The 27,870-nt window shown below is 35.5% G+C and overlaps 1 protein-coding gene across 4 annotated transcripts in view; it reads right to left on the bottom strand.

The window, feature by feature from the left end:
- RABGAP1L (RAB GTPase activating protein 1 like) overlaps positions 1-27,870 on the bottom strand; it is a 668,427-nt gene that overhangs the window by 556,725 nt on the left and 83,832 nt on the right. For all 4 annotated transcript variants that reach the window (XR_003005040.1, XR_003005039.1, XM_024758766.1 and 1 more), the window contains exons 8-10: positions 10,471-10,537; positions 4,946-5,048; positions 1,301-1,467 (exon numbers count right to left, since the gene is read on the bottom strand). Coding sequence is in view for 2 of the 4 variants with exons in the window: in XM_024758766.1 (XP_024614534.1) it covers positions 1,301-1,467; positions 4,946-5,048; positions 10,471-10,537 (337 nt within the window). In the remaining 2 variants the exon portion in view is untranslated. The remainder of the gene's footprint in view (positions 1-1,300; positions 1,468-4,945; positions 5,049-10,470; positions 10,538-27,870) is intronic.

Genomic DNA, 27,870 nt, shown 5'->3' on the forward strand with positions numbered 1-27,870 from the left:
TATATATATATATATATATTTGAAGCTAATTTGGGGGGGCAGGGCGGGAGGGGGGAAGCTAACTTTTTATCAAGTCTCAAGGAAGAAAAATTCACAGCATAATAATTTATTAACTGTCACTAGAATGATGGCAACCACTTTGTATACAGCTCCTTTATTCACTCTTATGCAACTCTGAATAATCCTTTGGCTCAAAATGACAAAAGAATTCTTTGACAGTCATTAACAATTAAGCTACCAAAAAAAAAAAAAAAAGAAAAGAAAAGAAAGAAAGAAGGGAGAAAAATATCTCAGAATAAAACATGAAAATATGCTCAGTACACTAAAATTTTAAATATTGTTCATATTATATTCATCAGAATATGCTACAAAAACTAAAAGAAAAAAAACAGTCTACACAGTAATAAAAGCTGTGTCAAACCACAGCTCTAATAATTTTATGCAAGACGAAAACCACAACAATTTCAAAGCATCTAATATATGAAGCCTAACTGAGCAATGACAAGTTTTTTTTAATATGAAAATGGTTAAGTGGCTTCTATATTTGTTCACTGAACTGATGCTTGCTTTTACCACATTACATTTTGCATATTACAGTATATGAAGCAACAAGCATTTTTTAAACTTGGGAGAGAGGGAGCACTAAACAGGATGAAAAGGATTTACATCACTCAAATAGAATATTTTACTCTGATTTCATAAAATGGACACTACTAGAATTCAAATTATTTTTCACTGTTACCTTCTTCCTTCATTACATAACAAAAAGTGTATTTTACCTATTAATACTGCCTAATTTAAGAACTTCACAGAAACCCTAATTTTGTTCATTTAATATTAAAATAATTTTATAACCTTACTAATAAGTCAAACAACACCTTCACATAATATTATATAGGTAGAAATAACTATAACAATTAGTCATGTATTACTTCATAATGTTTTTACTATTATTTATAAAGATATGATGTTTCTGTGCCCTTTCTTTTTGGTTTTATGTAATTGTATATAAAAGGAAGAAAAGCTGTTTTAGATATAGATTCGTTATTTCTATTAAGTATGTTGATACTTTACAGGTACACATTACAGGTTTCTAAAACAAATTTCTACATAATTATTAGTAGTTGTTTTTTTTCAATTGACACATGGATTTTTCAAATACTCTGCTAGTTGACTCTAAATATCATTTGATTATCTGAGGAATTCTATTGCTTTTTATTGTTATTTAAGAAATTATGTTGGCATTAAAGAAAAAATGGTGGGAAAAATGTATTATGTGAGAAGAACAAAAAGGTCCTACCTGTTTCAACCTCATGAAGAAAGTCTCCGTGAAAGTCTTTCTGCTGAAATACCAAAATCGCTCGTTTGCAGGGTACACGCGTACTACTGTCTCCAGGAGAAAGCGTACAGGCTCCACCACCTCCGTGACTACCATATCCACCGCCACGGTCATGTACACTCGTTTATCTGCAGTAGAAATTTTCTGTGTTTTATGCCAGCTTTATTATTACTTATTTAAGAAAACAAAGTTAAAGGATTAAGGTTCTTTTTTTTTTTTTTGCGGTATGTGGGCCTCTCACTGTAGCGGCCTCTCCCGTTGCAGAGCACAGGCTCCGGACGCGCAGGCTCCGCGGCCATGGCTCACGGGTCTAGCCACTCCGTGGCATGTGGGATCTTCCCAGACCAGGACACGAAGCCGTGTCCCCTGCATCGGCAGGCGGACCCTCAACCACTGCGCCACCAGGGAAGCCTGGATTAAGGTTCTTTATACTCCTGTTACCTGCTATGTTTAATTTTAAATGTTTTATTGTCACTTAGATTAAATAGGTAACCAAGTTTCCCAAGTATGTTTCTCAACACTCCTGATCCCACCTTAATCAAATGTCCAAATCTCCTCTGACAACTTTAATTTCTCCTTCTCAAAATCAGGCCCTTAATATAAAAAAATAAATAAAATAGAAATTTCAGAATGTCTTTTACACTATCTTTTAGGTTTAAAAAAAAAACCTGGAAAATCACAAAGATCTGCCCTTTCATTTTATAAAAAGAGATACTAGAAATTATTAGGTCTGTTTGATGAGTTGCATGGGAAGGACTGTCAAATCAGAAGAGATGCTCAACCTTCATTATGTTAAATTTGTTTGGGAAAATGTTATTAATATTTCAATGTTGTATGCTTTAAGGGAAGTCCCCAGAGATTTGTCAGTACCCTCATTGTCCATAATACATATTAACCATCAGGAAAATCATTGACCAAAGCTCTAATGTGTAACTTTCATATATATATACTCTATATATAACATATAAAATACGCTATATATACTCTCTCTATATATAACATATAGAGTACACATACACATATATACTCTCTCTACATATAGGGAGTATATATACACACTACATATTTATAGTATGTATATATATTTTCTATACATAAAATATATATCAGAGTCCTGGCAAGTGCTTTTAGACAACAGTATACTGTTACCAGTCAAAATTTCAGTTACTATTTAAAATGTTTTCTTCACCACAGACTTCCTCTAATTTGAATCTAGACTTTCTAGACCAGTGTCTATTCCTTTTCTTCAGTTTCGCTATGATAGGTTGAAATATGGATTTCATTTTATTCTATTTACCCTGCTTGAAATTCATTGGGATTTTTGAAACTGTGGTTTGTTTATTCCATATCATTTTGTCACTTCTTCATTATTATTATTATTTTTTTTTTTTGCAGTACGCCTCTCACTGCTGCGGTCTCTCCCGTTGCGGAGCACAGGCTCCGGACACGCAGGCTCAGCGGCCATGGCTCACGGGCCCAGCCGCTCCGCAGCATGTGGGATCCTCCTGGACCGGGGCACGAACCCGTGTCCCCTGCATCGGCAGGCAGACTCTCAACCACTGCGCCACCAGGGAAACCCCTCTTCACTGTTTTTAAAATATTTTTTAAATTTATATTGTCTACCATTTTCAGTTCTCAGTTAAAGGAAAGTTCAAATAACCAAGCCCACCATTAGAAGAAACCTTCAATACTGTCTTTTTAACCATTATACAACATTTATACTCATCAACTACACTCCTATTAATATCATTAAACTCAACAAAAAATGTATTACATTCGTACTAAATACAAGCATTCTATCTGCCAATTCAAGAGGAATTAGGATTCTCTAGACATTGTACTTGACCTAAGGACCTTATAAAGTCTCAGGGGAATAAAGTAGAGGGGTTAGGGAAAATAACAAAACACAGAATACAATATACAACTTGATGTAGTGAAAAGATCCAAGACATTTCATCTCTCAGGGCTTCAACTTTTGTAGTTTTGATTCATGACTCCTCTGAGTAATGTATAATTTCAAGAACACCATTTAAAAATGTAAGAAATTAGGTCAACATTTTTGTGTGGCATATGAAATGATTTTAAATTTAAAACACATTATCTTTTGCATTAGAATATTATTGTAATATAGTACTATGTAGTTTCTTTTCATTGAACAAATAAATTTTAAAATATGTATTTTTTTAAATACATAATTCTTTTTTATTTTTTTACTATTATTATTATTTTGGGGCCACACTGCACGACATGTGGGATCTTAGTTCCCCAACCAGGGATCGAACCTGCAACCCCTGCATTGGAAGGCAGAGCCTTAACCACTGGACCACCAGGGAAGTCCCTGAAATATATTATTTTTAATTGAGGACCAAATAGGTATTAAAATACAAAGTGAAACTGAACTATGTGTTACATTAAGAACAGGTAAAAAGTGCTTTTATAAGTTATTATTTGAAATTTCTATATTTTACTTCAAAATTATCAACTGGCTTATTTTTTCCATTTTCACATTGATTTTCTGAATGATTATAAGGAAGAAGTTTACAGACTGGTATTCACAAGCCTGTATCCAGAAATAACAAACTGTGGTGTAAAAATTATTTATTCCTAATATATGAAAAGCTAAATTTTACATAATCATCATTATTTTTCTCTCTTTTAGCCCTCAGTTTGAAATAGTTTGATGTGTGATCAAATGCATGCAATTTATGGAACTGGTAAATACTTTTATTAAGGAAATTCAAAAATGATTATCATTTAATGTTCTTCATTAATATATTATATTTCCATATCAGTATTCACTAATGCTCCCGTCTTTAACCAAAAGTCTATTGTGGGTAAAAAGTAAATAATATAAAACAAAGATCAAACAAGCTGATCCATTATTTTCTCAATATAAATTATTGGTTGAATCATAGTAAAGCATTTAGTAGAAGATTATAACTCATGAGATAAAACTAAATTTTAGTTTAAAGGCAGATGGTGGAGGGGAAAAAAAAAAAACCACATGGGCAATTAACAGATATCTGGATAAAGTAGAAATAAAAATAAATACAATGGGAAAAATGACAAATGAGCCTACTTACCATCTATAAATTCTGTTCAACACTAACATATTAAACAAAATGAAAAGGTAAACAACTTGGAAAAAAGTATTTGTCACAAATGAAATCTTAAATATACATTACTAAGTTCCCGAAGGTCAAAAGACTGGAATGAATAATAGTAAATGAAAAGATATAAGTAATCTGTAATATAGAGAAAAAAAGTTAAAATATAGTTATCAGAGATGCAAAAATTCCAGAATTTGCTTCATCATTTCTTTCATATTCTTCCATCATTTCCCCCTTAAATAAAACAACTCTATAATGACATATGAAACACAAAGCCCAAATACTTTCTTAACATAATGTAATAAAATTAATGCACATATCATCGGGGGGCTTTCTTTTGAATAGTGGAGGTTTTCCCCATAGATGTATAAAGCATGAAAACAAGAATAATTGCATTTAAAATGAGCACCAGAATTTTTTTTAAACATGGCAAAACAATATTGTCCATAATGTAAATTTTAAAGTAAATAATAAGGAATTTTTTAAGAAAATTCACCTTTTGGGGTTTCTTCATTAAGTGCCAGAAATATTGGTGCATTGGGGTTCCACATGCCGGTGATAACATAAGCTCTCCCATCATAGCTCTTTCCCATGGATTCCTATAAAAGTTCAAACAGGAATCACTGAGAATATATACATCAAAAAATCATCATTTTAAATTATACCTTACTTTAAGCAATCCAATTTATTAAAATTTGAATTCACAAACAGGGGACTTATTTTCTTTGTAAATTTTTTTCATCCCACAGAAGCATTTCTTTAAATATTAAATTCTCCTACAGCTTTCTCCAGAGTTTCTATTTAGAGACACATACTCTTGGATAAAAGGAGGTATGCCCTTACATGCTGACTCACAAAAACATAATACTGGTATGAAGTTATATTTAACTTTATCTTAGGCTGGTTGTCAAAATTTCACATACCTACACATACAGGATATAGGAAGTTTCTATTAAAACTGTATTACGGATCTCACTGAAGATAGTTAAACTGAATTAATAGCTAATCACAGGAAAATAGGTTAGGATTTTTCTTCTAATGTTCTAATTTTTAATATATTCTTAAAATATTAATGTACTTTATCACAATGAATACCTTTAAAGTTAATACTTTTATTGCCTATATGCCAGATATAGGTACACTTTCTAACAATCATAAATCAATATTAGGAGACTAATACTGGTTTGTAATCAGCACTCAAGGTAATTAACTATCTCCCTCTACCCTCATACTTATTCTCCTTCTGTTCTCTCCTTCTCCTCTTCCTCTTCATTTCCTCCACTCCTTAAGACTTTTACCAAGCCAGCTCTTGACTCTCGCTAAAGCAGCAACTCCACAACTATATGTGGCCTTGAAAGCAAGGCAACACATAGCTTGTGTTTGTGTGTGTGTGTGTGTATGTGTAGTGTGAGGGAGCTTAGAGGTTGTCCCGTGGGAGAACAGCACACGCATACAAATATGTGCACGTGCAAAAGAGTATTATCCACAGTACTTTCAATTTTCTGTACCGATTTCCTTATATTATAAATGGAGAGTACGAAAAGGGTCAGACTAAAAATAAAAGAGAAAAAACTTTTTTTCCAATATTTCCCCCACACAGATGCTTCTCTGAATCCCCATGAAATTACTGTAGTCATTTGGCAATTACTATGTACATTTTTCTAGTGTACTAGTGATATTTCACTAATCAGATTGTATAGCTTAAGTGCAGGGACCCTGAATTCCAGAAGTGAAATACACTCAGGGCCATGTAAAGGAAAGCCACTCAGTACCTCCAACACATTTATATATTCATATCTTTCTCTCTCTCCCTCACTCCCTTCCATGTGCCTATCCTCTCTCTCTACTGTCTAATTAGACGTTCAGAACAAGAATGAGCACCTGACCCAAAAAAGTCCAGTCCATTTCTGGACAAGAGCTCGTGCTATGCTTGAGTCCAAAAAAATGAGCTAGACCAGTCAAGTTCTTTCTTTCAATTAACAAATACCAAGGAAAGTGGGCAGTTAGCAGTGGGGCTGAAAGGTTTTGATAAGAAGTCAGGTGATGTCAGGCCACATACAAAACGAAGTTATAACAGAATTTAATGTAGGGAAAAATATATAAAGAACAGCAGAGTACTAGGAAACTGCTAAGTGGTAAGAGAGAAATGGAGAAAACAAACACCGAAAAAATCCTTAAAAATAATTAATCCTGTAGTCAAAAAACAAAGGCAGATACAAAGGAGGCAAGTTGAAGGGGAGGAAAGAGAAGGGCAGAGAAGAGGCAGGGAGGGAGAGAAAAGGGCAAGGAGGGAGAAGGGGAGGAGAGGGGGAAAGAGGGAAGAGAAGGAAAGAAGGGAGGCAGGGAGAGGGAGAGAGAAGAAGGTGCAGAAAGACAGAAGGGGGGGCGCAGCACCAGAGGTTGAGAGAACAGGGGCAGCAGTAAAGAGTCTCACAGAAAGAGTAAGCCCATGGCAGGAGAGGCAGACAGGAAGAGACCAGATAGAGACCACTTTGCAGGTTTAGGTACAATTTCATGAAGATCAATAACCTCTTTTGCCTTTAAGGTGCTCTAAGTGAATCTTTGTTTCTTGTAACCAAAACAGCCCAACCAAATTAAGCATATTTTTATTTCTTTTTAGTCCTCACAACATACAACCACAATAATACTGTCTTACACATCAAAAGCCCTCAATAGAAGTTTCTCTTCATCAAGTCATTTTTGATACTGAACTAGACATTTCTATTACATAGCCTGGCTTGCTCCCATCCCCTTATGAAGATACTGTCACAATCTTTGCTCTAGACTTCTTTCCTGACTCCTCTGCATGCCCTGGCTCCCCCAGGAAGGCTGACAAGATCAGGGACATCAGGTAAAGGACATCTGGACGACAAAAGCCTCTGCCCAAACTAGGCCAGGCTGGAACCACCAGATGCCCTCTTCTTAAGAAAATAAACTGGGAAATATAATGAGAATATGACACTTTGCAATGGAAACATAAGCTGAAGAATCATGCTAATTCATACTAAGCCATGAATGAACTACTGTCAAGTTATGAGTAAGCTGAAGCTATGAGGTCAAGTAGGCAGACAGCAGGGTAAAGCACACAGATGGCATCAGAAGGAGGAGATAACACAAAAAAATAAAAATAAAAAATGTAAGTTCATGCTAATCCATCTATTCATTAAACAAATATGAGCCCACTGTGAGTCATGCTCTATACCTGTGAGTATCCAGCAAGGAAAACAAAACAAAAATGGTCCTGACTTTATGGAGCTGACAGGCTAATGATTTCCAAACAGCAGTTTGTGACCCATTTGTGGATCATAAAATCAATTTAGTGGATTGTGACCAGACTTTTTAGTCAAGTAGAGGGAAAAAATTGCAGATTTCATCACACATGTAAGGGTTAAAAACTGTTTCATAAAAATTTTACTTTAGCTTTTTTTATACACAAAGATTACAAGTATATTGGATTACAATGTAAATTTTATTTCTGTGAGTCCAGCTACTAGCCTAATGTCAATAAATAGTTAATTGTGAAGATCCACAAACTTGCTGTGGCGTCTCTAGGACTTTTTTTTTTTAATATTATTTTATTTTACCTGCTTCTGAGTTTTTCTAAAAATGGTATTACATTGTTTTTAGTCTTCTGTGACTTGATTTTTTTTTTTAACATCTTTACTGGAGTATAATTGCTTTACAATGTTGTGTTAGTTTCTGCTGTATAGGACTTTAAGTTGTGCTCCAGTTCCATGAAAACTGACTCTACCTAGTTTTCAGCTTTTTGGTACATTCCTGTTAGGCTTTTCCTAGGTATCAATGGCTATGAATCAAAATTCTCATTTCCTTATTCCTACTACAAGTATCTTCACCAAACTATTCTCACTCACTACTGGGAGAAAATTGAGAGTCTGTCATCTGTACCCACAAAAAAACCTAACTAATTTTATTTATATATGATTTTATTTACAGACTATGTATGATATATATATAAATAATTTGGCTATTTGACTAAAAAATATATTTCATTTATAAGTATAACTTTCTCTTTCATGTAGATTTTATATTAAACAAAATTTATAAATTTATAGAAAAGTCTCAGTTCATCTGGCTTATTTAGCATTCAGGGAAGAAAGTCAGCATTGCTTAAAAATTATTCAAGTCAAATAGAAAAGTCTCACAAATTCTGAAATTAAATATAATTAAACACTTTTAAAGTTTGTCAGAATAAAGTGCAAGGTGAAATTTGTTTTCAAAGTGTACACGTATTTGGATGTCATAGAAGAAAAAGTATTAACATCTGGCTCTAAAGGGCAGAACTAAGACTAATTAGGCAAAGTTACAAGGAATATGATTTCAGGTGATTACAAAGGTATAACCTGTAATAACCAGAACTGTCCCATAGTCTTCATTATAAGGTAACAAGTTCCTTTTTATTAGATGTAATCTAGCTAAAGCTCAATAACCGTGTATTAAAGATAGCATGAAGATTAATAGCACTGGTAATAACAAATCACAACTGCTCATAATTGTACATATAAACCCTCCAACTTGACCAACTATTTGTGGCACAGGTAAGCCCACCGCTCTTTCCAGGAGCTTCAGTGCTGACAAGTCCTTTGATATCAATATGGACTCTTAAAGGTGGAGGGCTGCACCACAAGCAAGACACTAAGACTAAGGGGTTCAGAAGTTCATGCCAGGTCTGTAACTCTATAATCTAAATTTAGGTTTCACAGAAAAATCTTTGCCAGTGATTCACCTTAATCTTTTAAACTCTGAAAAATCATTCTAATTAGGATCTAGGAGCTTATAAGTGTTTAATGTCCCTGAAACTACCTCCTCACGGAATTTTCAGGGCTCCAAAATGCTATGTCCTGCCTTAAGTAAAACCACTTGCATAACTGATATGCTGTAAAGAGCGAGGGAAGAGAGATGAACCAATACCTAATTCATTTTCACATTTAAAGTAACTGGTTGTCCTTACCTTACCTACCCATGCAGTGCTTCCTCTGTATTTCTGTGGCTCATTGTACCAACTCTATGAGAGCACTTAACCCACTGCTGTCATTACATACTTAAAAGATCTATTTCCATCACAAGATTATGAACCCACAGATGGTAAGAACTGTTTTACCATGTCTATAACACCAGCACTTCACACAATACCTGGCACAAAATTAGGTCCTCAAAAAGGCTGAATAAACCATTCTACTACCAGTAGAAAATCCATGTGATGTTACCATGAAATAACTCAAAGAAAAAGTTGATATAATTTGTGGTATTTAACTGACATTTGCAAAATACAGCTGAAAGGAAGAAAACATGTAGTGCTACCTAAAAAAATCTCAGTTAAGTAAAAAACTTTATACTTATACTAAGATAACTATTTCCTATAACATTTCTAAACCACAGAGTAAATGTTTTCATTAACTGCAATATTAGCAGGTATTTCTGTTTAAAAGTTAAGATGGCTTGCTATTTTTACATCAAATACCAACTCTTAAATACATATTAACCTTCAAGGGCATTCCTTAAATAAGTACCACTCCTAAAGTAAATATACTTTGCTAATGAAAGGTAATCAAGAAGGAAAAATTCAGAAAGGGAAACGCTTTAAAGAAAACAAAAGCATCCATCACGGTACTCAAATTAATAATATTGTATTAAAAAAAATGAAAGGCACCATATTCACTTATAACATTGTGCTGTTATAATCATGTATTTGCTATTTTGGCTCAAAGAAGAGACACATTCCTAAGAAGCCAAACAGATGAATAGATGGATATTTTCATTACATTATCTTTTTATTTGTTTCCCACTTGCATATGCTTTTTTTATGAAAGTTTTCCTAAATCTCTCCCTCATAAGTAATTTTAAGTTTGGGGTTCCAAATTAAATTACTACTATCATAGTAATTGATAGCTGAAAGTTAGAAACAATTTTGACAAAATGACAAAATTTCAAAATAGAAAATACTTTAAAAATATAAAATAACTATCATCTATACTTGGTTAAGGTGCTTAAGATTTTCATTACCATATCCAGTAAATGCATGTCACTGTTCTTCACGTTTCGACCTGGGCTTAATAACATTCCAAAACATCTGAAAATATTGGGGAGGGAAAAAAAAGGAGAAATAAGGTATCAAGAATATATAGAAGCCCAGTGAGCAAAAGCCTCAATAGTAACGATACAATCTCAGCTCTGTACTGACAAATAGCTTTCATTTTTTAGAGAAACATCATAAATAAGAATTCATTAAGATACATAATAAAATCACATAGAAATAAGTTACCTAAATTCCCAGATCTTTATTTTTGCATGTAAAAGATTACCAATGATCAGAAACTGTGATAAAAAATAGCCATAAATTGTTAACTGAAACAAAATACAGTAGTGACATATACATTAGTTTCTGGGTAAAAATGAGATTGTATTTGCTTTAGAGTTACTCCAAACATATTGGTCAAGATCAACTAACCTAGTTAAATTAAAAGAAAGAAAATTTTTTTAAAAATTAGAATAAGACACTGTACTCTCTCTTTGCATCAAGCCAGATTAATAGAAAGTCACCCTGGCCCTCAACAGTCATGTTCACTGAGTAGCCTATATCTTCAGTTTGAAATACTATATCCTCAGTTTGAAAAAAAAAAAAAAAGTTATATGAAATTCATTACTAGAAATGCTATTATATTAGTGAAGATATTACCCAACATACTGTATACTATTAACTACTTTGGAAGCTTCAGGAATCCCATCAACACTACCACTTTGTTTGTAAAGGATTTTCATAAACTCTAAAATTCAGCTAATTCGAACATTTTTAAATATTTGTTAGGATATTATTGTTATTTCTTCTTTATAGGTAAGAAACGTAAAGTCCAGAAAAGTTATTTTACTCAAATTTATGTGGCTATTAAGTAGGTCTTGTACTCGAGAGACAATGTGATCTGTCCACAGTGTGCCTCTGTCTGCCAACAATGCATACCCACACTTACTAGAAAACAGTGTTTTTACTGTAGCTTTCCAAAATTTAAAAGTATGCTATGGAGCATTTTATACAAGACTATAAACAAATTAAATATACCATTTTTTAAGTTTCAAAATAGCGGCAGCTGAGCAGTCAATACTTAATCTGATCCTTGTTTTTCAAAGGTTTAGTTTTCTAGTAGCATGGCTTTTTTTTCCCATAAACAAGACAAGAGATTAGTCCTGTCCAAATATGAGCTTAGTAAATAGTAAAAACATATATATAATACTTCCTGTGAATACTTGAGGATACCTTGCTCAAGGCATCCAAAAAGATCAAGTATATAACAAAGATAAAGTCAGTAAGTTCTGAGGAAATTCCAAACATATTATTGTACCAGTGAACAAAATATAACTTACTAAAATAGAAATTATTATAATCTAATATTCATAATTTTAATATGATTCCTTTAAACTGCTATGAACTCCTATAATAAACACTGTCTATACAAATTAAATGCTAATTAATCATGCACTTTATTGTACTATTTCTTCTAAGTTTGCCTTAAATTCCTTATAAGAATAAAAGAGCTAATTCTTTTTCAGATATAAAATTTAGTTCCCTCAACTTAAAAGTCGGGTCAGGGCTTCCCTGGTGGCGCAGTGGTTGGGAGTCTGCCTGCCGATGCGGGGGACGTGGTTTCGTGCCCCAGTCCGGGAGGATCCCGCGTGCCGCGGAGCGGCTGGCTCCGTGGGCCATGGCCGCTGGGCCTGCGCGTCTGGAGCCTGTGCTCCGCAATGAGAGAGGCCACGGCGGTGCAAGGCCCAAGTCGGGTCAAAGAGGACAGAAGACTTCTCTCACATTCCCTATTCTTTGCTTCAGCTTGCACCTCTCATGGGTTTTAAAATACTATTTTCTATATTATGGTTTTTAAGTTACAAAACTATTATCTATACTCATTGTAAAAAGCTAATGAATACCAAAGTGTATAGGGAAAAAATAATTTCTCCTTTCTCTCTCTAATCTCAGACCCTTTGGAACCAATACTACGAGTTTAGTATGCACCCTCCCTACCTTTCTTTTGCTCGTTTTGAAAATTTAAAGTTTTATATTGTTTGTCAAGCACTCACAGGTAAGTAGCAAAATGGGTACAATTTTCCTAATATAATGTCCTATCTTAAACTCCAATGCAAAAGGAAATTTAGGTTTTCCTCAAATGGGAACACACATCACCTTATTTTGATGATCTTTGATGCACTGCTTTTTTCCTGGGTTATAAATAAAAAATCCTGCCACCAACCAACAGTGCGACCCTAGAGAAAGCACCTAACCCCCTTGGGCCTCTGCTTCCTCTTCTAGAAAATGGGAGAGGTAACAATACATGAACTCTAAGGATTCTTCCAGCACTAAAACTGAGTAATTTTTTTCTATCAAGCTGTATTAGTCATTTCCAAAATTATATTTCATTAAAGCACATAAGGTTTCCTATAGAGACAAGCAAGGTCTATTATGAATAACATGTCAGAAATTAGATAGATATTATTAGCACCACAAGCACCTATTGCAAATATTAAGTGTTTCATTGGGGAGTTCAAAGCGTTCAATCTTCTCTTATTAACTCCATAAATAATGTAGAAAGCAAACTGCTATTACACTTATTTTCTCAAGGATGTCACAGTCTAGTAGGGGAGGAAAATAAGTAAACGGACAATTACAACCTGTACGGTAAGTTCTACGATAGCCGTAAGTACAGAATGTTAACAAAGCAGAGAGAAGACACACCCAACATTATTTATAATATAGCAAATAGCTAACTTGACCCAAAATTTGAAATCAAACCTCCTAAGAATGGGATGATGGTGTTATCATATTAATAATAATTATCATATTAATTACAGCAGCTGTTTATTGAATGCTTTGTCAGACATTACTATATTGTTGCATTTACATTTCTAAACAACCTCCATATAACAAATAATAAAACTGGTTTCCGGAAAGTAGAAGTGATTTGTCCAAACCACAAAGCTATTAAGCCCGTGACTATGACTCCAAAACTGCAGAGTCTTTTACACATTATACTCTGCCACTTCCCTAGCCTATCAGTAGAAAAGATTATAAATTCCCTGTGTGATCCTGGGCAAGTCACACACTTTAAAGTCTCACTTTCCACATTTCTGGAACACAAATATTACTTGCTTATAGGCTGACTATGTTAATGTAAAGCTGAAATGAAAAAACTCACAGGGAAAGTACACCATAAATTCTAGAGCTGTTGCCGATTATAAATTATTATTACAACTGTCACTATTATTTAGAAAAGAAATTTGGCCTTCCATACTGCCCAGTGAGTCTCTACTCAAAACAGAGATTTAAACAGCTTTTAACACCAAGTTAGCATCCATACAGACACCAAAAATTCTGCATATCTTGCATGGCTTTAGGGTTAATTGATGGAAAAATAAAGATGAAATGTTACATGTCACATATGCAACACGCTTATAGAGATTCAGTTCTTCTCAGGGCTGGTCACATAGGCATCCTCTGCCTAGCATGTACCAAAAATCCAGACTCCTGAAGGAAAGCTGGTGTTCAGCACAAACCACATTGCTTGTCCTAAAAGTTCAGGCACGGTGAGCTACTATTCTCAGTTCTGGGAATGGTGGAAACCCTCCCGAAAGCCAAGTTTCCAAATGCCAGTCAACAACCAACCTTATAAGCAGGCCTTTTAGGAATGGTAGTGTCAGTCCTCCTATGTTAACTCTTTTCTGTACAGCCCTATTTTGGTATTTACATTTTAAGTAAAAAAAGAAATTTAATACAAAACAATATCATCTGTGGGTAAAATAATATGGATTCCTCAGAAGCTCGATTCCATTTAAAACAGTTGAATCAAGCCATATAAAGCTTTGATCAATTATCAAAAGCATAACAATTTTCTATGGTACAATGGAATAATTTACCTAAATATATAAACCTTAAAGAAAACAGATAAAGAATAATTTAAAAACAATATGAGAATAAAGAGGATGGGTAAACTTATTAAAATATATTAAAAATAGAAAAAATCAAATTAATATTTAAAGCACAAATACAATATTCACACGTAAGACTTATTTAACTTTTGTTGACTTGCTTTTTTTTGGTTGCACAGCATGTGGGATCTTAGTTCCCCGACCAGGGATCGAACCTGCACCCCCTGTTATTTCACTTTTGATAATTAACTGCCTAAAGTCCTACTAAATAAAAATAACATTTTATGTAGTCATTCCTCCCACTTCCCTTCAAATCAGCCAAGATCTTTAAAAAAAAAAAAAAACTATGCTGCCATTATAAATAAGAACAAAATATTAGTAACTAAGCAGTGTTTACTAGTGATATAAAATAATTATATCATATCTATAGATACTTAATACCTCCCCTTGTCCCTACCCCAAAAAAAGTCATACAAAAGAGACAAATACAAAGACTTTAAGGAAGACTAGCAAAAAGCCCTGGATTCAAATCCTCATGTTGCCTCTTCTTAGCTATTTCTCAGCAGGCAAAATAACATGCTTTAGTTTCCTCCCTCTGCCAAAGAAAAAAAGTAAATAAAAAGATAATTTACTTTATAGGATTCCTTGCTTTAGTATGAAAAACACTATGCAATAAACACTTGGGATGGATGTTAACATATGGTAGAAATCATTAAATAGTGGTTATTATCCTTGCCATTATTATGACAATTAAAAGACTATCAGTTAAGAAGACTATCTAAAATAAACACTTTTTTCCCCCAGAAATGTATCAGAAAATTTATCTGTGGGACTGGTTAATTTCATTAGATACTAGTTCAATTAGATACTGTCAGTTTAGGTCCAAATAGGAGAGAGAGCACAGAAATAATCTGAACAGGAAAAGTTTATTATAAAAAATTTTTCTCTGTAATAGGAGAGTGACTATAAAGAGAATTCTAAAGAACAACCTAAGGCTGAGGAAGAGTACCCCAAAGAAGAGCAAACTTGGAAAGAAGATCCTCCCCCTAAAGCTGGTATTCTGACCTCACTATAGAAGATATGACTGCAGCCCAGTGGATGACAAAGAAGTTTTCTGGACTGCCCAGGCAAAGCTGGACCACAAGCAAACAGGAAACAACCCTCTAGGGTGCAGGTAGCCAAGGGTGGCCGGCAGGTGAACAAAGGAAATGAGGACTCCCGGAGGCAGCTCAGAGGCAGAGTGGTACAAAGCCTGAGGCCCACAGTGTCTGTATCTGGAGGGCTGCAGGAAGATCTCGCTGAGCCAGGACCAGGACTATGAGTTCACAGGGGGAATGCATGCACTGTGTGCACAGCTGGAGCACAGCAGCACTGGATGTCCCAGAATCTTGTAGCAAGAGCAAGAACAATCACAGCACACCAGAACCAAGAAGAGTCCCACCCTCCTGCAGTATCTCTCCAGCACCCTCTACTGGCACAATTTAATATTGTGCTTGCTGCAAAGAAGATGCATAAAGTTGCACTAATGCAGATCAAGTAAGAGGGTAGATTTGGAACCAAGAGGCAATAAATTGATAATTGGCATAGGATACAGTTAAAATACCTCATCTCTTCTAATAACTTAACAGCCCGGTTAGAAATCAAAATTTCTTAAACCAATAAATTAAGAAGTTATTTTCTTAAAGTAAATCAAGAATGTAAATTGTTATAGCCACTATGGAAAACAATATGAAGATTGCTCAAAAAGTTAAAAATAGATCTACCATATGATCCAGCAATTCCACTTCTGGGTATATACCCAAAGGAAATGAAAACAGGATATCAAAGAGATAACTGCACTCTCATGTTTATTGCAGCATTACTTGCAACAGCCATGATATGGAAACACCCTAAGGGCCCGGCAGTAAATGAATACATAAAGAGGATGTGGTATATACAGTGGAATATTATTCAACCATGAGAAAAAAGGACACCCCACCATTTGCAACAACAAAAGTGGATCTTGAGGACATTATGCTAAGCGAGATAAGCCAGACAGAGACATAAAACTGTATGATATTACTTATATGTGGAATCTAAAAACGTCAAACTTGTAAAAACAAAGAGTAAACTGGTGTTTACTGGGGAGTGAGGGAACAGGAGAGATGTTGTTTAAGAGTACAAACATGCAACTCGTAGTAAATAAGTCCTAGAGATCTAACACACAGTATAGTGAATATAGACAACAACACTGTATATAATCAAACTTTCTAAGAGACTAGATCTTAATTATTCCAACCTCAAGAAGAAATAATTGATAATTATACGACATGACAGAGGTGTTAACTACTGCTACAATGGCAATCGTATTACAATATATAAATGTATCAAATCAACATGTTGTATACCTTAAGTTTACACAATGTTATATGTCAAATATATTTCAGTTTAAAAAAAAACCAAACTACTACATTTAAACAACCTGGAACTCTCTCCTCTGCTAGGACCTGGTAGCCCCTTTGTCCATAACTATCTTGATTAGTCACCTTAAGTTAAATAAAGCTAAGTAAAGATCTTTTGCCACTGGAAAAACAATTAATTAATTAAGAAATTATTATTATATTATAGAAGCATACTATGATTTACAAAAGGATTCAAAAAGAGCTCCAGTAGAGGTCTATCGATTGTACCAATGTCAATTTCCTAGTTTGTACATTATACTATAGTTATGTAAGATGTTACTATTGGGGGAAGCTGGGGGAAGTGTACATGGGGCATCTCTATACTATTATTTTAACTTCCTGTGAGTCTGTAATTATTTCACATTTAAAAGTTCATTTGAAAATGAGTCCTGGGCTTCCCTGGTGGCACAGTGGTTGAGAGTCCGCCTGCTGATGCAGGGGACACGGGTTCGTGCCCCGGTCTGGGAAGATCCCACATGCCATGGAGCAGCTGGGCCCGTGAGCCATGGCCACTGAGCCTGCACACCCGGAGCCTGTGCTCCGCAATGGGAGAGACCACAACAGTGAGAGGCCCGCGTAACGCAAAAAAAAAAAAAAAAGAGCCCCAAGACATCTAGAATAAACTTAGAAAAACTTTTCACAGAAAGCAATGTACGTTTTCATTGCTAATATGAAAAAAGTAGTTCTTAATATACGATGCTAAAAAGGTAATAGTATTATATACATACCTCTGGAGTGTCACCACCCCCCACCACTGGCTGCCAGCGAAAGCTAGCAATGGAAGACACTGAAAATTCTGTCCTAATTACAAGCTCCAGTCCAAAAGCTGAGAGAAGATAGAAGCTTCCAATTTCTCATTCTCCAAAGCACCTGATGATGCCGATAACTCTTTATCAATTGTCACTTGAAACAACTATCAGAGAACAATGAAAGTATTTTGTATAAATATATCCTGTTTTTCTAAGGTAAAAGAGAGTTACCTTTCTACTGCCTTATATGAAAACTCAAAGAAGACAAATGAGTAAGTTCAAAAACAACTTGTAAAATATTATGCAGGGGCTTCCCTGGTGGCACAGTGGTTAAGAATCCACCTGCCAATGCAGCCAGCCAACACAGGTTCAAGCCATGGTCCAGGAAGATGCCACATGCCGCGGAGCAACTAAGCCCAAGCACCACAACTACTGAGCCTGCACTCTAGAGCCCGTGAGCCACAACTACTGAGCTCACATGCCACAACTACTGAAGCCCATGCACCTAGAGCCCATGCTCCGCAACAAGAAAAGCCACCGCAATAAGAAGGCTGCGCACCACAATGAAGAGTAGCCCCCAATCACTGCAACTAGAGAAAGCCATGTGCAACAACAAAGACCCAATGCAGCCAAAAATAAACAATTAATTAATTAATTTAAGAAATATATATTATTCAGACTTTGGATCACCCCACTAACTTTTTCTCATTTTCAGGATGGAGAAAAATGACATCCATTAAGAAAAATTATTAAGACATCTCTGGCATTCCTATACACTAAGGATGAAAAATCTGAAAGTGAAATCAAGAAAACACTCCCATTTACCACTGCAACAAAAAGAATACAATATCTAGGAATAAACCTACCTAAGGAGACAAAAGACTTGTATGCAGAAAATTATAAGACACTGATGAAAGAAATTAAAGATGATACAAATAGATGGAGAGATATACCATGTTCTTGGATTGGAAGAATCAACATTGTGAAAATGACTCTACTACCCAAAGCAATCTACAGATTCAATGCAATCCCTATCAAACTACCACTGGCATTTTTCACAGAACTAGAACAAAAAATTTCACAATTTGTATGGAAACAAAAAAGGCTCCGAATAGCGAAAGCAATCTTGAGAACGAAAAATGGAGCTGGAGGAATCAGGCTTCCTGACTTCAGACTATACTACAAAGCTACAGTAATCAAGACAGTATGGTACTGGCACAAAAACAGAAAATACTCCAATAAAGAAAAAAAAAGACATCTAAAACTCGTGATTTTACATCTAGGCAACTCAAAGTCAGTGACTCGAGCTCCTTTCTAAATAAAACTATTTAACAACTTGCTAGGGTGAAGGCAAAAATAAGTGCTACATAAATTCAGCAAAAGACCCTCAGAATGGTCTAATATCCAATTATATCAGCCCCAAAATAATTAACAGTTCAGGTTCTACTATCTATCTACTTTAGGGATATCAAATCATATTAGAAAATTGCTTATTCTGTGAGAAGAAAAGAGCCCTAGTTGATTTTCTTTTTTCAGTACTCCATGGCTTGGAAACATTTTCCTCAAGAAAATAACACAAGGAAAGGTACCTGTCAATCACTCATGCTATGAGGTATGGTACTTAACACTTCAACTTCTCACTATGTAGTGTTTGCTGCAAGTCAGAAAGCACAAATTAAGAACTGAAGCAGAATTTATTATCAAAACAGGCACATCTCTGAATCACTCTACAAATGATCAAACTGCTTTCTAGTAATGATGTGTTTTATATTTTATATATATATATATATGTATACTTTAATGTATATGTAGACTGTACTCCCCCAAATTAGGATCAGATAAAAGTGATTCATGGAAATTCTTTCTTCCTAGTAGTAATGGCCCATGTTACTCAGTACAAACAAAGCTGTATACTTAAAACAAATCTAGTAATTATACTCTGCTTGCTGTATCAATACTTCATTCTGGTTCACACATCAAGCATCAGGGCAAATCCCTGGGAACAAAGTGATCTGACAGACATAAAACCCTGAAGCCAAAATTCTCTTCCCAACTAACCCTCCAAAAGGTCTGGAATTACCATCATTAGAACTCCACTTCTTGTTAGGGAGCTGTAAAGAGACCCATTTTCCAAATGTATATGGTATTATTTTCCCTGAATTATTTTATGTCAAATTAAGAAGTAATACTTGGCAAAAATCAACTAGTCAGAAAATTAATACAGCAAAAAATGAAAAGCTTCCCCCTCGCTTTTCGGGTATCTAGCAAAACCAGCAAACTGTTCAAAGCATTGATGTGGGTGCTATATAATAGTGTTAGGGTATTTAAAATACTAAATAAAGGTTTAAAAATCCATATCAATTTAATGGTATGTAAGAAAATCTTTTGCAGTATTTCTACACATGATGAGACCAAAACCCATGAAAATGTCAGCTGGAGAGGGACAGAGAAGATTGCTATCTCCACTTTGGAAACACCAGAAAGAGACTGACCTGATCAGATCTGCTTTAACATTTTAACTGGAGCCTCTCAATAATTAGGCTTAGGCTGCTCTTCTCACACATTTCAGATTACAATCATCTTGCTTTCTCCTCTCAGCTCTTATTATTGGTCTTCTCATCTACAAATCTATCAGCTTTTCTCCCAGGGCACGGTGCCCCTGGGTTTGAAGTCACTGAACAATCACTTGGATGCCCATTTATACTCTCACTTTCAAATTCTGCTGGAAATACACCAAAGAATGCCAATCCATTTATTTTCTAACTGGTTTGATTAATTTTAAACTTAGCAAGTTATCAAAATTTAATTGGGTACAGTCTCTAAAAGTATACACTCAGAAGTCAGATGGCCTTGGTTTAAACCCTGGCTCTATCAGTTCCTGGCCAAGTGACCAAGTTACTTAATCTCATTAAGCCTCTGTCTCATCTTCTGCAAAAAAAAAATAGGGTAATAATTAAAATGTTTTCCTCACATGTTGTTATGACAATTAAATTTTACAATGGCCATCACACAAAAATGTTAATATTATTTTCTTCCTTATGTCCAGTTCCTAAATAAAGCTTAACTTGTAAAATCTAACACAGGTGACTGAGAAAAGCAAAAGAACATTAGAAATTTTCAAAACGTGAGAGCAGTTTTCACATACCCTCTAAACAGGTTAGGATTCTGTTAGGTGCAATGTTCTGTTACTCTCTGCACATTACAGTGAATGTAGTCAATACCCTTAACTTTATAAAATTTCTATATACTTTTTATTCATTTACTCAACAAGTTTTTAAAACGAAGTAGAGAGTAAGAATATTTATTCTAGACCAGATAGACTTGGTATTTAATTGTATAACCTTGAGAAAGCTATTTAACCTCTCTGTGCCTCAGTTTCCCTGACTGTACAATGAAGATAATAGTACCTATACCTCATAAGTAGCACCTAGAACAGTGCTCAGCACAGAGAAAATGCTAAGTAAGGACTAAGTAACTGCAAAGCTCTGGTTCCTAGCACAGGGCCAGATATTGGAGATTCTGAGATAAATGACACAGTACTTGCCTTCAAAGGGGTTGAGACCAATAATCACAGTATAATTTGTCAAATATCTACACATGAGGAATGCTTGTACCCTTGAATGCACAGAGAAATAGATTTTTTCATGATAAAAACTAATATTTTTAAAAACCAAAATACTGAAAATTAGCATTCAGAATGGCTGATGGGTACACTGCCGTTCAATATATTATTCTTTCTACTTGTGTGTATGTTGGAAATTTCACATAATGGGAAGTTGTTTTTAAAAATCATTTTCTCATAAAGTAAGCCAAAATTATGTAACTTGAAGGATTTACTTTCACACCGATATCTTTATACTATAAATGAACTTTGTCAGCAGCAATGCTTTAAAATAAAAAAAAAAAAAAAACAAAATTCTCATGACAAGACTGCCACCTACTGGATTACCTTAAATTCCACTACATACATTTTGTGATTTAAACACATTAAGTACCACATATAATCCAATAAAAAGCAAGAGTTTCTTTTTTGAAAAAACAAAGATAAATCGAAGTATTTAAAAAATACCCCATATCACAGGAAATTCTGTCTGCTATGTTGAACAAAGTATTCTTTGGGGAAGACCCATTAGCCTGAAGCAATCTCAAGTTAATTTTAGTTTGGATGTTTAGAGGTCATCTGACAGAATGTGTGAAAAAGGAGGCAAAAACACTTAACAGATTTGGTAATTACTGCTGAGCATATGAACCCATAGTTGTTAAATATTATCATCGACATTAATTATATTAAAATAAAAGCAATATGTTAAGTGGTTATATATGGAATGAATTTTTTTACCTATCTTAATGGTATACAAATGGTAGGTAAAATTCTGGCTTAGGTAGAATTTCTAATGATAATGATATATACTGATTCAAAAAGTGCTTTAACTCAAACAACTTGAGATAATGTGCTCTGGAAAAATGCCTCAAAATTATTCAAAAAGTAGCTTAAGTGATGATGAAGACACTAATGTCGAAGATTATTGTGGAGAGTCTGAATAAATTTGTCTTATGAACATGAAAGGGGCAAAAAGCAACATTTCTAAGTTATTATGTATAATATATTTTAAATGTATGCATAAATGTTTATCTAAGTTAACAAAGAAAACATAATTAGGTATCTGACTATTTCACCTATATTCACCAAGGTTTCTATATTTAAGTTAATCCAAGACTGGATCAGACAAGAATTATGAATGAAAGCTAAACCAAGGAGGAAATTTTGATGAGAAGCAAGATATTTTCATGGGTCTCCCCACAAACTGCTTACTAGCTGCAAGGGAGGGGGGGGAAAAAGGAATTACAATGGAGAAACCAGACATCTTGACTGGTAATCAAATTTAACATCACCAGAAAGGGACAGAGGGTTATCAAGCACCTCCAAATGTGATACACTGTGAAGGAGAGAACATCACCTATGCAAATAAACTATCTGAATTTAATCATGAGGAAATATTAGATAAACCCAAACTGAGCAACGTTATATTAAAAAGAGGGGAAAGGAGGAGTAGGAGGACATGGAGTTCATCTCTCTCCACGGATGTGGAGAAAGGAGGAGTAGGAGGACGTGGAGTTCATCTCTCTCCACGGATGCATCAGGAATATATTTATAGATGCAACAACTCTCATAGAACACTGGCTGAACACTAGCAGAAGACCTTGGACACCGGAAAGGACTGTAAAGATCCCTGCATAACTGGTACGAGCAACTTGTGGGGGCTTGGTTCCTTGACTGGAACTTGGGCCTCAGGCTCTGAGGTGGGAGCACCAAGTCCAGGATACTGGACCACTAGAGAATTCCTGGCTGCAGGGAAGATTAACCACCAAGACCTCTCACAGAGGCCCCTCTATGTGAATCCAAGACCCGGCTCCACTGAACTGCCAGCAGCCTCTAGCACTGGATGCCTCACATAAAACAACAAAGACAGGAACACAAACACACCCATCAGTACACAGACTACCTAAAGTCATACTAAGCTCACAGACACCCCAAAACACACCATCTGACACGGCCCTGTTCAACAGGGGGAAGACTCAACTCCACCCACCAGAACGCAGGCACAAGTCCCTCCCAACACGAAGCCTACGCAAGCCACTGGACCAGCCTCACCACTGGGAGCAGAGCTAACAGAAGCAAGAGGAACTATGACCCTGCAGCCTAGGGACAGGAAACCTCAAATATTGTAAATGAGACAAAATGAGAAGACAGAGAAATATCTTTCAGGCAAAGGAGCAAGATAAAAACACACAAGACTGAATAAATGAAGAGGAAATAGGCAAACTGCCTGAAAAAGAATTCAGAGTAATGACAGTAAAGATGACACAAAATCTCAGAAATAGAATAGAGAAAATACAGGAAATGTTTAACAAGGACCTAGAAGAACTAAAGAGCAAACAAACAGTAATGGACAATACAATAACTGAAATTAAAGATACGCCAAAAGGAATCAATAGCAGAACAACTGACGCTGAAGAACAGATAAGTGAGTAGGAAGATAGAATGGTGGAAATAACTGCCGCAAAGCAGAGTAAAGAAAAGGAATGAAAATAATGGAGGACAGTCTCGGAGACCTCTGGGACAACATTAAGCGCACCAACATTTGAATTATAGGTGTCCCAGAAGAAGAAGAAAAAAAGAAAGGGTCTGAGGAAATATTTGAAGAGATTATAGTCAAAAACTTCTCCAACATGGGAAAGGAAATAGTCAATCAAGTCCAGGAAGTGCAGAGAGCACCATACAGGATAAGCCCAAGGAGAAACACGCCAAGACACATATTAATCAAACTAACAAAAATTAAACACAAAGAAAAAATATTAAAAGCAGCAAGGGAAAAGCAACAAATAACACAGAAGGGAATCCCCATAAGGTAAACAGCTGATCTTTCAGCAGAAGCTCTACAGCCCAGAGGGAGTGGCAAGATATATTTAAAGTGATGAAAGGGAAAAACCTACAACCAAGATTACTCTACCCAGCAGGGATCTCATTCAGATTTGACAGAGAAATCAAAGGTTTACATACAAGCGAAAGTTAAGAGAATTCAGCACCAGCAAACCAGCATTACAACAACTGCTAAAGGAACTTCTCTAGACAGGAAACACAAGCGAAGGGAAAAACCTACAAAAATAAACCCAAAACAATTAAGAAAATGGTAATAGGAACATACATATCAATAATTACTTGAAATGTAAATGGATTAAATGCTCCAACCAAAAGACACAGCCTGGCTGAATGGATACAAAAACAAGACCTATACATATGCTGTCTACAAGAGACCCACTTCAGACCTAGGGACACATACAGACTGAAAGTGAGGGGATGGAAAAAGGTAGTCCATAAAAATGGAAATCAAAACAAATCTGGAGTAGCAATATTCATATCAAACAAAATAGTCTTTAAAATAAGGACTATTACAAGAGACAAAGAAGGACACTACATAATGATCAAGGGATCAGTCGAAGAAGAAGATATAACAACTGTAAATATCTATGCACCCAACACAGGAGCACCTCAATACATAAGACAAATGCTATAAGAGGGGAAATCAACAGTAACACAATAATAGTAGGGGACTTTAACACCCCACTTACACCAATGGATAGATCACCCAAGCAGAAAATAAATAAGAAAACACAAGCTTTAAATGACATATTAGACCAGATTAATATTGATATTGGTATCAATTAATTGATTATTGATATTTAATTGATATTTATAGGACTTAATTAATATTTATAGGACATTCCATCCAAAAACAACAGAATAGGACTTCCCTGGTGGCACACTGGTTAAGAATCCACCTGCCACTGCAGGAGACATGGGTTCAAGCCCTGGTCTGGGAAGATCCCACATGCTGCGGAGCAACTAAACCCATGCACTGCAACTACTGGGCCTGCATTCTACAGCCCACTTGCCACAACTACTGAAGCCCACAAGCCTAGAGCCCATGCTCCACAACAAGGAGAAGCCACCACAATGAGAAAACCATGCCCCACAAGGAAGAGTAGCCCCTGCTCGCCACAACTACAAAAGCCCATGCACAGCAACGAAGACCCAATGCAGCCAAAAAATAAATAAATATATATATTTTTTCAAAAAAGCAGAATACACTTTCTTCTCAAGTGCACATGTAACATTCTCCAGAACAGATCGCATCTTGGGTCACAAATCAAGCCTTGGTAAATTTAAGAAAATTGAAATCACATCAAGCATCTTTTCCAACCACAACGCTATGAGACTAGATATCAGTTACAGGAAAAAAAGTGTAAAAAAATACAAACACATGAAGGTTAAACAATATGCTGTTAAACAACCAAGAGATCACTGAAGAAATCAAAGAGGAAATCAAAAAATACCTAGAAACAAATGACAATGAAAACACGATGACACAAAACATATGGGATGCAGCAAAAGCAGTTTTAAGAGGGAAGTTTACAGCAATACAATCCTACCTCAAGAAACAAGAAACACCTCAAGTAAACAACCTAACCTTACACCTAAACCAATTAGAGAAAGAAGAACAAAAAACCCGAAAGTTAGCAGAAGGAAAGAAATCATAAAGATCAGACCAGAAATAAATGAGAAAAGAAATAACAGAAACAACAGCAAAGATCAATAAAACAAAAAGCTGGTTCTTTGAAAAAAAAAAATTGATAAGCCATTAGCCAGACTCATCAGGAAAAGAAAGAAGACTCAAATCAACAGAATTAGAAATGAAAAAGAAGTAACAACTGACACCTCAGAAATACAAAGGATCATGACAGACTAATTGGTGACACACCAATCACAAGCACTGAAACTGAAACTGTAATAAAAATCTTCCAACAAACAAAAGTCCAGGACCAGATGGCTTCACAGGCAAATTCTACCAAGCACTCAGAGAAGAGCTGACACCTATCCTTCTCAAACTCTTCCAAAATATAGCAGAGGGAGGAACACTCCCAAACTCATTCTATGAGGCCACCATCACCTTAATACCAAAACCAGACGAAGATGTCACAAAAAAAGAAAACTACAGGCCAATATCTATGATGAACATAGATGCAAAAATCCTCAACAAAATACTAGCAAACAGAATCCAACAGCACATTAAAAGGATCATACACCATGATCAACTGGGGTTTATCCCAGGAATGCAAGGATTCTTCAATATACACAAATCAATCAATGTGATACACAGTATTAACAAACTGAAGGGTAAAAAGCATATGATAATCTCAATAGATGTAGAAAAAGCTTTCAACAAAATTCAACACACATTTACGATAAAAACTCTACAGAAAGTGGGCACAGAGGGAACCTACATGACATAATAAAAGCCATATATGACAAACCCACAGCGAACATCATTCTCAATGCTGAAAAACTGAAACCATTTCCTCTAAGATCAGGAACAAGACAAGGGTGCCCACTCTCACCACTATTATTCAACATAGTTTTGGAAGCTTTAGCCACAGCAATCAGAGAAGAAAAAGAAATAAAAGGAATCCAAGTTAGAAGAGAAGAAATAAAACTCTCACTGTTTGCAGATGACATGATACTATACATAGAAAATCCTAAAGATGACACCAGAAAACTATATGACCCAGCAATCCCACTACTGGGCATATTCCCTGAGAAAACCATAATTCAAAAAGAGTCATGTACCACAATGTTCATTGCAGCACTATTTACAACAGCCAGGACATGGAAGCAACCTAAATGTCTCTTGAAAGATGAATGGATAAAGAAGATGTGGCACATATATACAATGGAATATTACTCAACCATTAAAAGGAACGAAATTGGGTCATTTGTAGAGACATGGATGGACCTAGAGACTGTCATAAGAGTGAAGTAAGTCAGAAAAACAAATACTGTATAATAACGCATATATTTGGAATCTATGAAAATGGTACTGATGAACCTAGTGGCAGGGCAGGAATAAAGATGCAGATGTATAGGACAGACTTGAGGACACAGCGGGGGAAGGGGAAGCTGGGACTAAGTGAGAGAGTAGCACTGACATATATACACTACCAAATGTAAAATGGATGGCTAGTGGGAAGCTGCTGAATAGCACAGGGAGATCAGCTCGACGCTTTGTGACAACCTAGAGGGGTGGGATAGGGAGGATGGGAAGGAGGCTCAAGAGGAAGGGGATATAGGGATGTATGTATATATATATATATAGCTGATTCACTTTGTTGTACAGCAGAAACTAACACAACATTATAAAGCAATTATACTCCAATAAAGATGCAAAAACTAAATATAGTATAAAAAATAAAAAAGAAATAAGAAAAATAAAAAGAGGGAAAGGGATGTAGTCTTCAAAAATGTCCATTTTGATGGGACTTCCTGGTGGCACAGTAATTAAAGAATCTGCCTGCCAATGCAGGGGACACAGGTTTGATCTGTGGTCTGGGAAGACCCCACATGCTGCAGAGCAACTAAGCCCGTGCACCACAACTACTAAGCCTGCACTCTAGAGCCCACAAGCCACAACTACTGAAGCCCGCACACCTAGAGCCCGTGCTCCACAACTAGAGAAGCCACCGCAATGAGAATCCTGCACATCACAACAAAGAGTAGTCCCTGCTCACCACAACTAGATAAAGCCCGCATGCAGCAACAAAGATCCAGTGCAGTCAAAAATAATAAATAAATAAATTTATTTATTTAAAAAAAAAAGTCCATGTTTTAAAAGAGAGAGAAAGACTGTGGAAATCTTTCCAAATTAAAGAAACCTAAAGACATATGGCAGCTAAATGCAATATCTGAC

The sequence above is a fragment of the Neophocaena asiaeorientalis genome, unplaced genomic scaffold (genome assembly GCF_003031525.2).
Source record: "Neophocaena asiaeorientalis asiaeorientalis breed wild unplaced genomic scaffold, Neophocaena_asiaeorientalis_V1.1 scaffold182, whole genome shotgun sequence".
Taxonomy (NCBI): Eukaryota; Metazoa; Chordata; class Mammalia; order Artiodactyla; family Phocoenidae; genus Neophocaena; species Neophocaena asiaeorientalis.